Source organism: Podarcis muralis, chromosome 4, assembly GCF_964188315.1.
Source record: "Podarcis muralis chromosome 4, rPodMur119.hap1.1, whole genome shotgun sequence".
Lineage (NCBI taxonomy): Eukaryota > Metazoa > Chordata > Lepidosauria > Squamata > Lacertidae > Podarcis > Podarcis muralis.
Genome location: NC_135658.1, coordinates 6,514,524 through 6,527,797, shown reverse-complemented (window position 1 = coordinate 6,527,797; position 13,274 = coordinate 6,514,524). Strand labels below are relative to the sequence as shown.

The following is a 13,274-nucleotide window of genomic DNA, read 5'->3' as shown; positions in this document are numbered from 1 at the left end:
GTGGGTTCTGAAATGACCGTGCAGGCCAGATTCATGACCCTGACGGGCTGGATTCAGGCCACAGGACATAGTTTGAGGACCCCTGGCCTACACTGACTGTCAGCTCCCCAGAGTTTCAGGCAGGGATTTCGTCCAGCCCTTGCAGGAGATGTCAGGGGTTGACCCTGGGACATTCTGCATGCCAAGCAGATGCTCTAGGGCTCCCCATATTTCACTAGTCTTTCAACGCTATGCTATTAGCAACTGTGGAGATTCCACCTGCCTCTTTCAAAAGGAGAACACTCACCTGGTCAATAGTAGTAGTAGTAGTAGTAGTAATAATTTATACCCGACCCATCTGCCTGGGTTTCCCAGCCACTCTGGGAAGCTTCCAACAAAATATTAAAATACAATAGTCCATCAAATATTAAAAGCTTCCCTAAACATAAAAATAACAACAATCCATTTTCAGTCCATTGAATTAGCAATTAAGCATATCTGGAAAGGGAAATGGCATACTTTTGTATATTAGCATAAAAAGCATGCATAAGAAAGTATTACTCATTTCTGATGAGAATAGGATTTATTTATTTTGAACTTCACTGGATTCCTCCTTGGCAGCCAGTGCGATTGTTTCAGCAGGGCTAGAACTCAGGACCCGCTGCCTTGGGGGACACCTAAGAGCAGTTGGGCAGGGGAAAGGTCTCCCTTGGGAGGTGGTGGACTCTCCTTCCATGGAGGTTTCTAAGCAGAGATGGGACGGCCATCTGCCATGGATGCTTTAGCTGAGATTCCTGCATTGCTGGGGGTTGGACTAGATGACCCTGGGATCCCCTCCTCTCTCTCCACTCCTGAATTCTAGGAGGAGCTTCCTTGCCTCCTGCAAAGCCCTTTTCCCTGCAAGCTCTTCCTCTGGTTTCTGGCCAAGGGAGGGAGATGCTCAGAGTCCAGCCAAGAGCCTCACCCCCCAAAAGGATATCTGGGCATTGGCGGAGCCAGGGGGGCAGTTGCCCCCCTAAATCCTTAAAAAATAATAGAAATCTGAGGTTCTGCCAAGCGAGAGAGGGCTGAGCTGGAAGGACTCGGCTTGGCAAGGGTTAAAGGGAAGTGAGCTGCCTTCCTAGAGAGGCCAGGAAGCAAGGGGGGGCCAGGTCCTCCAGAGCCAAGGCCCCTCCCTCCCCAGTCCTTTCTTGCAAGGAAGGGGGGGGGTGTTGCTTTGGTGTCTCTCCTGCAAGGGCTGATTCGCTGCCCCCTCCTGGGATCTGGTGAGTCCATAGCTGTCAACCTTCAGATGTGAAAATAAGGGATCAGCAGCCTGATCCCGGGGACAGTCTACGGGATATCTAAGAATCCAGGATAGCAGCGGGAAACGGCGCTGGAATAAGGGAATTTCCCGCAAAAAAGGGAAGGTTGCCAGCTATGGGTTGAGTCTCCTCTCTCTCCCCCCAGAGGGTGCAGTGGGGAGACGGGGGGGGGGGGTCCCAGGGCTGCAGCAGGGGAGGGTGCCTGGGGGGCCGGATCTGCTCATGTGGGGGGGGGCCAGTCAGGGAGGAGAGGGTCCTGCCAGGGAGGGGCCAGGTCTGCAACGCTCTCCTTCCTGGAGATCAGAGGATCCCTGACTCCCACGAAATCCCCCCTATTAAAACAAAGGAGTCCCTGGGACTTTAACTCTGTGTGACATCGCTCAGCCTCATTGCACAACAGAGGAAACATCTGCAAATGGTTTTCCAAAGCTGGAGGAGGAGGTGGACTAGCCCCCCCCCCCAAAAAAAAACAAAGAGGAGAAAGGAAGGAAAAGTAGGAAAGAGAGGCCAGGAATAAAGAGAGGGATCCCAGGCCATGGTCTGGCTGCTGCATTGGAAACCAGTTTGTGTTAAGCTATCTAATAGAATAATAATAAATAAAAAAATCAAGGGAGATGTCTTTGACCCCTCCCACTTGGCCCTCAGGGGTTTGGCCAGATACATTCCTGGCCCTCAAGTGAGAAAAAGAGGCCTCACCCCACGAATCTGTCTGGACAGTGGCAGAGAATGCAGAAAAGGAGACAGAAGCAGGGAGTGGGCGTGGGGGGAGCAACTCCTGAGGACCCCCACTAGAACCAAGCATCCATTTTTCACAAGATACAAATGACTCCCTTGCCATTCGGTTCTGACTTCATGCATTGACTGGAAGGCAGCAGAAACCAAGATGATTAATCTCACAGAAATCCCTTCAGTTGCCTCCAAATTTTGCATTGCTAGAAGGCTAGAGACTTATTTCTTCTCCTCTTCCTGCTCTTTCTTTTCAAAAAGATATCTCATGGTCTGGGATCTGGTGCAGTCCAGCCCTGGTTCCCAGCAAGACTCATCCATGCTTCCTCAGGGAACCATTTTTCCCCGTCCTACAAATTTTGTAACAGAACAATGTATTTGCTTTGTAGGATTTGCTAGAGCCTCTCATTAAGACGGACAGAACTTGTCAGAAGACCAAAGGGTTCCTTCCGATCTCTCAGAGGCTTCCTGAGAGCACAGATGGATGAGCAAGATTCAGCTGGCCCTGAGGCAGGAAGAGGCCATGCCAACCAAACTGGGAGCAGTGGGGGATTCTGGGAAAACACTGTGCAGAAGATCCTGGGTGAGGAGGACACCCTCTGCTCAGAGGTGCAGAGCCAGCAGGTGAGGCAATTCTGCTGCCAGGAGGCCAAAGGACCCCGAGAGGTTTGCAGCCGACTCTACCACCTTGACCATCAGTGGCTGAAGCCGGAAAGGCACACGAAAGCTGAGATGCTGGACCTGGTGATCTTGGAGCAGTTCCTGGCTGTCGTTCCCCCGGAGATGGAGAGCTGGGTGAGGGAATGCGGAGCGGAGACCTGTTCCCAGGCGGTAGCCCTGGCCGAAGGTTTCCTCCTGAGTCAGGCAGAGGAGAGAAAGCAGGTGAGAGAGACTTTCCTTTGGATACTCCCAGGGCTCCAAACAGGACAGAGAACATCCCATAATGGTCTGCTGATGACCCATCCGTTTTCTGGGAAAGCATCCATGGAATGAGATCTCACACCCTTCAAGTCTTTGTAATTCTCTTTCTAGCATTTCTCACCGTTCTCTGTTTTGAATCCTTGTTTCTTTCTCAGGGAAAGGATCTCTTTGCAGAAATGGACCTGGATTCCTGTGAGGCAGAGAGGCCTCCGTTGGACATCAGAGAGAGGCCACTGGGTAAGGAGGAAGGTGGTTTTTCTCCATTTGGTCTCATTCTGTTGGTTTTCCAACTCATCTGAGGGTTCTTTTCATCTTGTTTTGGGGGGAGACAGTTGGGAACAAGGGTCCAGAGGAGGGGAGATGTATTTCTGCACAACAAACATATTAAATGGGCACAAACATTCAAATGCTCTCAGCAGGTAAGTCTTTCTCAAAAGCCCATCTGCAGTTAGAGATGCCCTATTTCACCTGTGAGAGAAGCAGGCACTCCAGGCATCCTGCTTACATTTTTCTCTTGCAGGTGGCAGAATGATGCCGGCAAGACCTCCTGATCTGTCTTTTCATGGGGGCAGAAGGGAAACAGCGGCTGTGGAACCAGATCAGGTCAGGGGAAGCTGCCTTGTGGCGACAGAGACCGAGGGATGGAGCAATGTCATGGACTGGTTGGGCACAGAGGAATGGTGGGAGGAAGCAGCCAGGGAACCAGGAAGGGAAGACGGCTGAGAGCCCAAGAAGTGGAGGTAGAAGAAGGATGGGCGGTTAGAGGGGGGAAAGGGAGAAGGCTGGGGAGAGGAGGTGTCAGAAGCTGAAAGGCTAACAGGGCTTACTGAGCTGGGAGACTCTGTGGCAGAATGCAGTGCAGAATCAGAGGCAGAAGAGGAAGGAGGCGAGTGGGAGAGGAAGGTTGGGAGGCAGAGGTGAGTCAGAATAAGGATGCCAGAAGCCCCCCTCCCTGCTTGTCTCTCAGAGCCAGGAGACCCCCTGCAATGGAGGAATCTCTGCTAGATCATCCAAGACAGATGGCCATCCAAAAGAGGCTGATTTCATTTCTAGATTGATCACGGAATGCTAATGGTTTCTAAGCAGTGGGCAAATGAGAACAAATAGTGGCCTGGATTCACCTAACCAGCCCCATTGGCTGCAAAATGGGGCTTGCCCCACATTCCTTCCTCTCTCCATGCCCCCATGAACCCCTGGAATTTGACTTTAGGGCATTGGGAGGGGAGGAGAAAGTGGATCCTTCCATTGGGGAAGAATGACTTGGAAAACACAAGGTGGAGAACAACCTATTTGCACAAAAAAGAATACGCATAATTAAAACTTAGAATAAAATAAGCATCTATAAATAAGATGTGCAGCAAAGCAATCCTATTGAAACAACTCCCCTGCATGAGTGCCTGAGGGCCCTGCTCCTGCCACTCACCACCTGGCCCAGGGCGGGGCCTAACAGGCCTCACAAGGACGGTTGCTGCTGCTCCTGCTGGCCAGGAGGACTTGGAGCGGCACAATGTTCTTTTTAAAATGTTTTTTTAAATTTTCTTTTTTCCCTTTTGATTACTTTTTTTTGTGGGGGGTGGGATGGATGTTTGGTTGGGCTCGGGAATGTTTTTGATTTTGATGTGTTTGTAATTTTTACAGTTTTTTGTTTGTATTGTTTTATTGTGGGTTCTTTTTTTTTTTTTTTAAGGGTTTTATTCTTAAGGGGAGGGGTCAGGCCTGCCAGGGAGTGGGTCCCAGCCCACAAAATAGCTGGGGCATGTTCCATGGGGGGGATGCACTGGGACAACCAATCTCAGTGATCACAGGTAGGAGGAGCAGTTACGCTAAGACCAGACCATGTCATTACAGAGGAGGCAGGTTTAGTCGTTGTTTGAGGACTATCCCTGCCTCCAGATCTGGTACTGACTGGACGGATACTAGAATCAGCAAGGGATACCCACATGACCTGAAGGTGCTGCTGTGCAATGCCAGGTCAATGATTCATAAAGCCACTGCCATCCATGACTTGATCATGGATGGAGGACTTGATCTGGCATGTGTAACAGAGACTTGGTTGGATGAAACAGATGGGCCTGTCCTTGCCGCTGCTTGCCCACCAGGTTTCTCTTACACACAGCAACCCAGGCCTTGTGGGCGGGGAGGGGGGGGTTGCAGTGCCATGGTCAGATCACTTCCTGGTGCAACAGGACTTCTCTGCGGCCCTTTCCCTCTGCAGGGAGGTGGGACCGATTCAGGTGGTCCACCTCCGCCACTTAATGGCTCCAAATGGTTTCCAGAGAGTGGTAGGGGATGCTTTATCCCATGTTGATGGCCTTTCAGCTGATTCCCTGGTGGCCCGCTGGAATGCGGAGTTAACCAGGGCTATTGACTGTTTGGCTCTGAAGCGCCCTCTTTGACTGCATGGAGCCCAGACAGCCCCATGGTTTTCCACGGATCTGAGGGCAATGAAACAATCGCTGAGACGGCTAGAGCGCCAGTGACGGATAACTCATTCTGAAGCTGACCGGACACGGGTTAGAGCTCAATGTCGAGCCTACCAAGTGGCGGTAGCAACGGTGAAGAAGACTTTCTATGCTGCCTATATTGCATCTGCAGAAAACAGCAGCAGGAGGCTTTTTCAGGTGGTCCGCAATATAGCAGAACCACCTGCTACAACGGGGCCCAGTATGGGCCACATGATCTCTTGCAATTATTTTGCAAAGTTTTTTGCGGATAAAGTCGCTCAGATTCAGGAAGAGGTAGACTCCACAGTGGAGCAGGGCCGGGGCGGGAGAGTGCTAGTGTCCTGTCTAGTCAAGTTGTGTGGGATCAGTTCCCTTCTGTTACCTGTGAGGATGTGGACAGGCTGCCTGGATGAGTGAAACCAACCACCTGTCTCCTTGATCACTCAGATTCAGGAAGAGGTAGACTCCACCGTGGGAGCAGGGCTGGGGCGGGAGAGTGCTAGTGTCCTGTCTAGTCAATTGTGTGGGATCAGTTCCAATCTGTTACCTCCAAGGATGTGGACAGGCTGCTTGGACAAGTGAAACCAACCACCTGTCTCCTGGATCCTTGCCCATCCTGGCTTATAAAAGCTAGCCGGGAAGGACTGGGCGATGGGCTTCGTGGGGTGGTGAATGCTTCCCTCCGTGAGGGAGCCTCCCCAGACCCGCTGAAAGAGGCGGTTATCAAACTGCTTATTAAAGAACCATCTTTAGATGCTGCCAATATGGCTAACTATCACCCAGTCTCAAATCTTCCATTCTTGGGCAAGGTGATTGAGTGAGTGGTTGCTGAACAACTCCAGGCACGCCTGGAAGAAGCGCACCATTTGGATCCCTTCCAGTCGGGGTTCAGGCCTCATCATGGGGACTGAAACTGCCCTGGTCGCACTGGTCGATGATCTCCGGCAGGCTAGGGACAAAGGTGAGAGCTGTTTCCTAGTTCTGCTGGATCTCTCAGCGGCATTTGATACCATCGACCATAACATCCTTCTGGACCGTCTTGAGGGGCTGGGAGCTGGGGGCACTGTCATACAGTGGTTCCACTCCTTCCTCCTGGGCCGTGTTCAGAAAGTGGTGGGGGGGGGGATGAGTGTTCAGACCCCTGGGCTCTCACTTGTGGGGTGCCTCAGGGTTCTGTCCTCTCCTCCATGCTTTTCAACATCTACATGCAGCCGCTGGGAGAGATCATCAGGGGGATTGGGCTGGGTTTTCATCAGTATGCAGATGATACCCAGCTCTACCTCTCTTTCAAATCAGAACCAGTGAAGGCGGTGAAATTTCTGTGTGAGTGTCTAGAGGCGGCTGGAGGATGGATGGCGGCTAACAGATTGAGGTTGAATCCTGACAAGACAGAAGTACTATTTTGGGGGGACAGGAGGCGTGGTGTGGGGGACTCCCTGGTCCTGAATGGGGTAACTGTGCCCCTGAAGGACCAGGTGCGCAGCCTGGGAGTCATTCTGGACTCGCAGCTGTCCATGGGGGCACAGGTCAATTGTGTGTCCAGGACAGCTGTTTACCAGCTCCATCTGGTATGCAGGCTGAGACCCTCCCTGCCCGCAGACTGTCTCTCCAGAGTGGTGCATGCTCTAGTTATCTCTCGCTTGGACTACTGCAATGCACTCTATGTGGGGCTACCTTTGAAGGTGACCCAGAAACTACAACTAATCCAAAATGCGCCAGCTAGACTGGTGACTGGAAGCGGCCGCCGAGACCATATAACACCGGTCTTGAAAAACCTACACTGGCTCTGAGATCGTTTCTGAGCACTGGCTCTCAGATCGTTTCTGAGTGTTTCTGCTGACCTTGAAAGCCCTAAATGGCCTCGGTCCAGTATACATGAGGGAGCGTCTCCACCTCCATCGTTCTTCCCAGACACTGAGGTCCAGCGCTGAGGGCCTTCTGGCGGTTCCCTCACTGCAAGAAGCCAAGTTACAGGGAACCAGGCAGAGGGCCTCCTCGGTAGTGGCAACCACACTGTGGAACGCCCTCCCACTAGATCAGTGTTTCCCAACCTTTTTTGGGCAAAGGCACACTTGATTGATGAAAAAAATCTTGAGGCACACCACCATTACAGCCCCGTGACGTCAGCGCGCAGCGTCACGCCGGGAGGGAAGGGCGCCGGGGCGCTGCTGCTGCTGCTGCCGCCGCCGCTCCTGGCAGGCATGGGCCCAGCTGAGGCGGCGGCGGCTGTTGTGGTGGCGGCGATAGCGGGCGGAGGAGGGGGCGGCGGCGGGGCCGAGGTGGCCGGCGGCGGCGGGGGAGGCGGCGGCGGGTGGAGCAGGAGGGCGGCCGAGGCCGGTGAGGGAGTAGGGTTGCCCGGGGCTTGAGGAGCCGTCGCCGGGAGTTGCTGCTGCTGTTGTTGCTGCTGCTGCCCGGACATGACGGCCTCCTCCTCGTCCGCTGTCTCGCGCTCCTCCCTTTTGCGCGCGCTGCCCCGCCGCCGCCCCATTGGCCGGGTCCTGTCAGCTGATCCTGTGTTATTTCCTGTGTGTGTGTGTGAGGGGAGAATGGAGAGAGAAACCTCGGCACCACCACCGCGGAGCCGCCCCCGGCTCGACACGGATCCTCGCCGCCGCCGCCCCACCTCTCGCCGCCCGACTCGCCCGCCTCCCTCCCACGGCACACCAGGCAACGCCTCGCGGCACACTAGTGTGCCGCGGAACACCGGTTGGGAAACACTGCACTAGATGTCAAAGAGAAAAATAACTACCAAACTTTTAGAAGACATCTAAAGGCAGCCCTGTTTAGGGACACTTTTAATGTTTAAGAGATTATTATATTTTAGTTTTTATTGGAAGCCGCCCAGAGTGGCTGGGGAAACCCAACCAGATGGGCGGGGTATAAATTATTATTATTATTATTATTATTATTATTATTATTATTATTATTATTATTAACAGGAAGGAAACAACAGAGCATTGTGTAGCAGATCATATTTCTGCTGTCTCAGAGGAGGACATTTCCCTTTTTCTTTTAGGGTCCAGTGTGCTTTGAAGATGTCGCTGTTTGTTTCACGGACGAGGAGTGGGCGTTGCTGGATCCTGACCAGAGAGCTCTGCATAAGGACGTCATGAAGGAGAATTGTGGGATATTGGCCTCTCTTGGTAAGGCTCCCTGTGGGATCGTCATATCTGCCTGGAAATTCAAAAAATACCTCAATGTGACCAACCTCATATATTTTCACAGAGTTCAACAGCGCCCCCTATAACACCTGGGAACCTAACACCCCCACAATAAACAGTAACTTACAGTTTTTTCTTTGAACAATCTTCTTCAAAATATTCTTTTTTCTACCAGGATTGGGCTGGTGTGAACTTCCCAGGCCATCTTCAGTGTCAGCTTCAACCTTCCACAATTTTGACCACTACTATATATCAGACAAAACAACATTCAACAAGTCTTCAGAATCTAATAATAAATATGTTGATAAAATGACAAACAACACAGGTAATGAACACACACCCAACTCCCTTCATTTCTTCTCCATTTGTTCCAGAGGCTCTAATCCCTTTTTGTCTCCATTGCAGATTCTGATGAATTGGAAATTGAGAACAAAGGTGACCACGATAAAATCCCCAGGGAGGAGAAGCCACGTAAAAATTTGGAGTGTGAAGAAAGCTGCAGTCAGAGCTCCCATTCCGCTTGCCATCAACAAAATCTCATTGGAAAGAAACTTTATCAGTGCATGGAATGTGGAAAAAGCTTCAGGAAGAGCTCCGATCTCACTTCCCATCAAAGAATTCATACAGGGGAGAAACCCTATCAGTGTGTGGAATGTGGAAAGCGCTTCAGTCGGAGCTCCAATCTCACTTCCCATCAAAGAATTCATACAGGGGAAAAACCCTATCAGTGTGTGGAATGTGGAAAGAGCTTCACAGATAGTTCCTCTCTCATTTCCCATAAAAGAATTCATACAGGGGAGAAACCCTATCAGTGTGTGGAATGTGGAAAGAGCTTCAGTCAGAGCTCCTCTCTCACTTTCCATCAAAGAATTCATACAGGGGAGAAACCATATCAGTGCGTGGAATGTGGAAAGAACTTCAGGAAGAGTTCCAATCTCACTAAGCATCAGAGAATTCATACAGGGGAGAAACCCTATCAGTGTGTCAAATGTGGAAAGAGCTTCACTGAAAGTTCCTCTCTCACTTCCCATCAAAGAATTCATACAGGGGAGAAACCCTATCAGTGCGTGGAATGTGGAAAGAGCTTCACTCACAACCACAGTCTCACTTCCCATCAAACAATTCATACAGGGGAGAAACCCTATCAGTGCGTGGAATGTGGAAAGAGCTTCAGGAAGAGCTCCTCTCTTACTTCCCATCAAAGAATTCATACAGGGGAGAAACCCTATCAGTGTGTGGAATGTGGAAAGAGCTTCACTCACAGCCACAGTCTCACTTTCCATCAAACAATTCATACAGGGGAGAAACCCTATCAGTGTCTGGAATGTGGAAAGAGCTTCAGGAAGAGTTCCTCCCTTACTTCCCATCAAAGAATTCATACAGGGGAAAAACCCTATCAGTGCGTGGAATGTGGAAAGAGCTTCACATGTAGCTCCTCTCTCACTTCCCATCAAAGAATTCATACAGGGGAGAAACCCTATCAGTGTGAGGAATGTGGAAAGAGCTTCACATGTAGCTCCTCTCTCACTTCCCATCACAGAATTCATACAGGGGAGAAACCCTATCAGTGCGTAGAATGTGGAAAGTGCTTCAGTCAGAGCCAAAATCTCACTTCCCATCAAAGAATTCATACAGGGGAGAAACCCTATCAGTGTGTGGAATGTGGAAAGAGCTTCAGTCAGATTGCCAATCTTACTTCCCATCAAAGAATCCATACAATGGTCGGAAAAACCATTATACAGCTTTAGGAGCCAGGCAAATCCGCACCTTTTTAACCAGGCTTTTGGCTGATTGACATCTAATTCCCTTTTAATATGTGGTGTTTCGGGTTGTTGTTTTTTTATTTTATAACCATCCTGAGACCTGGGTGTAGGGAATAGGCGCCAACTCTTAAAGGCCTAGGGGTCTTTGCCCCACCCCCAATAAAATATTTAAGGATGCCACCTCCCAGTTTTTGGTGTGTTTTTTTCAAACACAACCTTTTATTCTTCTGCAACTTGCCATACAATTTCTCTTTCAATTTGGCCTCTTAAAAAAATAAACACACAAAGGTCATGAGGAAAACAAAATACAAGAAGATAAAAACATGGGCAGGTCCCATCTTTGCGGGCAAAATGTAAAAGTTGCTTTGAAGGAGGCGTTCCCAAACTTGGGTCCCCAGCAGCTCCCGGACTACAGCTCCCATCATCCCTCCATATTGGTCCTGCTAGCTAGGGATGATGGGAGTTGTAGTCCAAAACCAGCTGGAGACCCAAGTTTGCTTTAAAGGGAAAGTAGGCTGGCCCTGTGACACCCTCTGCTGGCCAAAAGCACTGTCCCAGAATCTGAACCACCCCCAGTACTCCTAATTGGAATTAATAGAGCCCAAAACTGAAGTTTGATCGGCACTTCAACCTCTTGGGAGCTTCTAGGCGCTTTCTGCACCACCTAGAGTACCCACAGAATTGTGGCTTCTACTGGCAATACACAAAGGAGAACAAATGAAAGACAAACACAAGAGGCAGGAAAAAACCTGGAAAGGGCCATACCAAATGGAGATCCGGTGTGAAGAGGTCACTTTCCCCACTGCTGAACAATGCCACAGGTAGAGGAGATGGAATGCTAGAAGTGTTCTCTGGGGCAAGGGGAGCTGCTGGGAAACTGAACTACGGGCTCAAAATATTACTTTTTAAAAAAGTTGCTGCCATTATAGGCATTGCCATTCAAATGGTGTGCATGCATCATGTGATTGATTGTGCAAGGCGGGCCTTACCTGGCCCTCCACCAATATTTTATTCAAGTTGGCACCACTGGTTTGGGTGGTTTCCAAATTAAATAAAGACATAAATCGCCTTGCTTTGCACATGTCAATATCCTCATTTATTCTTTTTTAAATTTATTTGCCCTTCATCTGAAGATTTTACAACATACAGGATGAAAGCATGGCTTTCTCACAAACAAGTCAAGCCAGAGAAATCTCTCCTTTTCTTCTTTTGGATGGAGTTACAAACTTTGTGGATCAGGGAACTGCTGTGGAAATAGTGCACCTCAATTTCAGTAAGGCTTTTGCCAGAGTCCTCTGTGAGATTTATGTGAGGAAGCTGGTAAAATGTGGGCTGAATGAGGTATATGTCTTAGGACATCAAACTGGGAAAGTGGATTTTAAACTGACTGAAGAGGTTTTATGCCCTTGGGAATTTAGTCTCTTAAATCTACCCCTTCGCCTTCCGTTTCTGTGCGCTGCTCTGGTTCGCCAGAAGCGGCTTAGTCATGCTGGCCACATGACCCGGAAGCTGTATGCCGGGTCCCTCGGCCAATAAAGCGAGATGAATGCCGCAACCCCAGATTCGTCCACGACTGGACCTAATGGTCAGGGGTCCCTTTACCTTTACGTATGCATTATAGAAGGGACGTCCAACTTCCAAGATGCTGAGATCTACTCCCAGTAATAAAAAACCTGCCAGTCATCTACCCATTGTCTTTGCCCAGAGTTGTTGAGCTTTTCTCAGGGAGCAGTGACCAGAGTTGTGGATCGACCAGTAGATCGCAATTGACCTGTTGCACATGCCTCCATTCTAGGAATTTGCAAAACAGCATCAAACCTTGTGTTACATGAAATACATTCGACAAACACAAGACGTAACTGGCTGTGGATTCACATAAACAATACTCTTCTATATATTCTTATCACAATATCAAATGTTTATCTTGCACATAAACAACACATAAAGTGCAATAATATAGACGGAAGTCCCAATAAATCAGTTCATTCATAAAGACCAAGTGTCTGCTAGTTTCTGTTCCACATATGTTCATAAAGTCCAAATTGGAGCCTACTACAGTTCCACAGTGTAGTAGTGTTGCACATGCCTCCATTGTAGGAACCACATTCCTGACCCAGAATTTCACAAGAAGTCCCAACAATGATTCCCCTTTCAAACAGGATACGTGAACCTAGGCCAGTAGGGTCCTCCTCTCCGGCAGACGGACAACCCCTTCCCCAAAGCCCCTCCCTTGATGGAATACGCTGAAATGGTGATGCTAACTGAGAGACTTAAAGATAAGGACAATAATGACTTTTTAAAAGATTGGGAACCTTTTAAGATGTATATACAGAAACAATGCATAGAAATGAACTCACTGGCAGGATTTGAGTAATACACTTACAGTGGACAAATACAAACAGAAAATACAGAAAAATGAGAAGAAGAGACAAATGGTATAATCTTCATTTTAATATATAAGGAATACAAATTTATAAGCAAAAGAAACAGAGGTGTTATAAACCAGGAAGGGAAGTTGGGGGAAGTCACATGGCAGGGGGGGTGTTAATTAAAATTGTAAAATGTAATTTGAATGTTTTATTATGTTAAAATTTCTTTAATTCAGTTATTAAAAGTGGTTCCTCTTATTTAAGGGCCCCGCAGACCTCATGGGACACCAGAGCAGATTCCCTTGTTGCTTTTTTGAGTCGACCAGCAATGGGGGTTGCATTTCCTTATTTACAGGAGGGCTGTTGCTAAAGCACATGACATGCTCTTCACACTTAGTTATCTATTAGGAACACGGGCACAAATTATTGTGTTTGTATTTGCAAACTACCCCAGTCTCTGAGCGGTGAGATTCCAGGGGTCCCAGGCGCTTCCCCATCTTCGGTTTCCTTGGAACGAAAGTCAGCGGAGACTGTGGCGTCTTTATGACATCTAGCTTTATTTACTCACATACACAACTGGAGTGTAGGACGGAGGGGCTCACAGCAT

The 13,274-nt window shown here is 49.2% G+C and overlaps 1 protein-coding gene across 7 annotated transcripts in view; it reads left to right on the top strand.

Annotated features, from left to right (window-relative positions):
- The window catches only part of LOC114595489 (uncharacterized), a 48,126-nt gene extending 36,749 nt beyond the window's left edge, over window positions 1-11,377 (top strand). For 2 of the 7 annotated variants that reach the window (XM_077928052.1, XM_077928050.1), the window contains exons 2-7: window positions 2,399-2,891; window positions 3,086-3,167; window positions 3,451-3,533; window positions 8,391-8,517; window positions 8,711-8,860; window positions 8,941-11,377. In XM_077928052.1, the coding sequence (XP_077784178.1) occupies window positions 2,490-2,891; window positions 3,086-3,167; window positions 3,451-3,533; window positions 8,391-8,517; window positions 8,711-8,860; window positions 8,941-10,283 (2,187 nt within the window). In that variant the 5' untranslated portion in view covers window positions 2,399-2,489 and the 3' untranslated portion in view covers window positions 10,284-11,377. Of the gene's footprint in view, window positions 1-1,147; window positions 1,245-2,398; window positions 2,892-3,085; window positions 3,168-3,450; window positions 3,534-8,390; window positions 8,518-8,710; window positions 8,861-8,940 lie in introns of those variants that run through there. The other 5 variants (XM_077928051.1, XM_077928055.1, XM_077928053.1 and 2 more) reach the window with 5 other exon arrangements.
- Window positions 11,378-13,274: the final 1,897 nt, after the last annotated feature.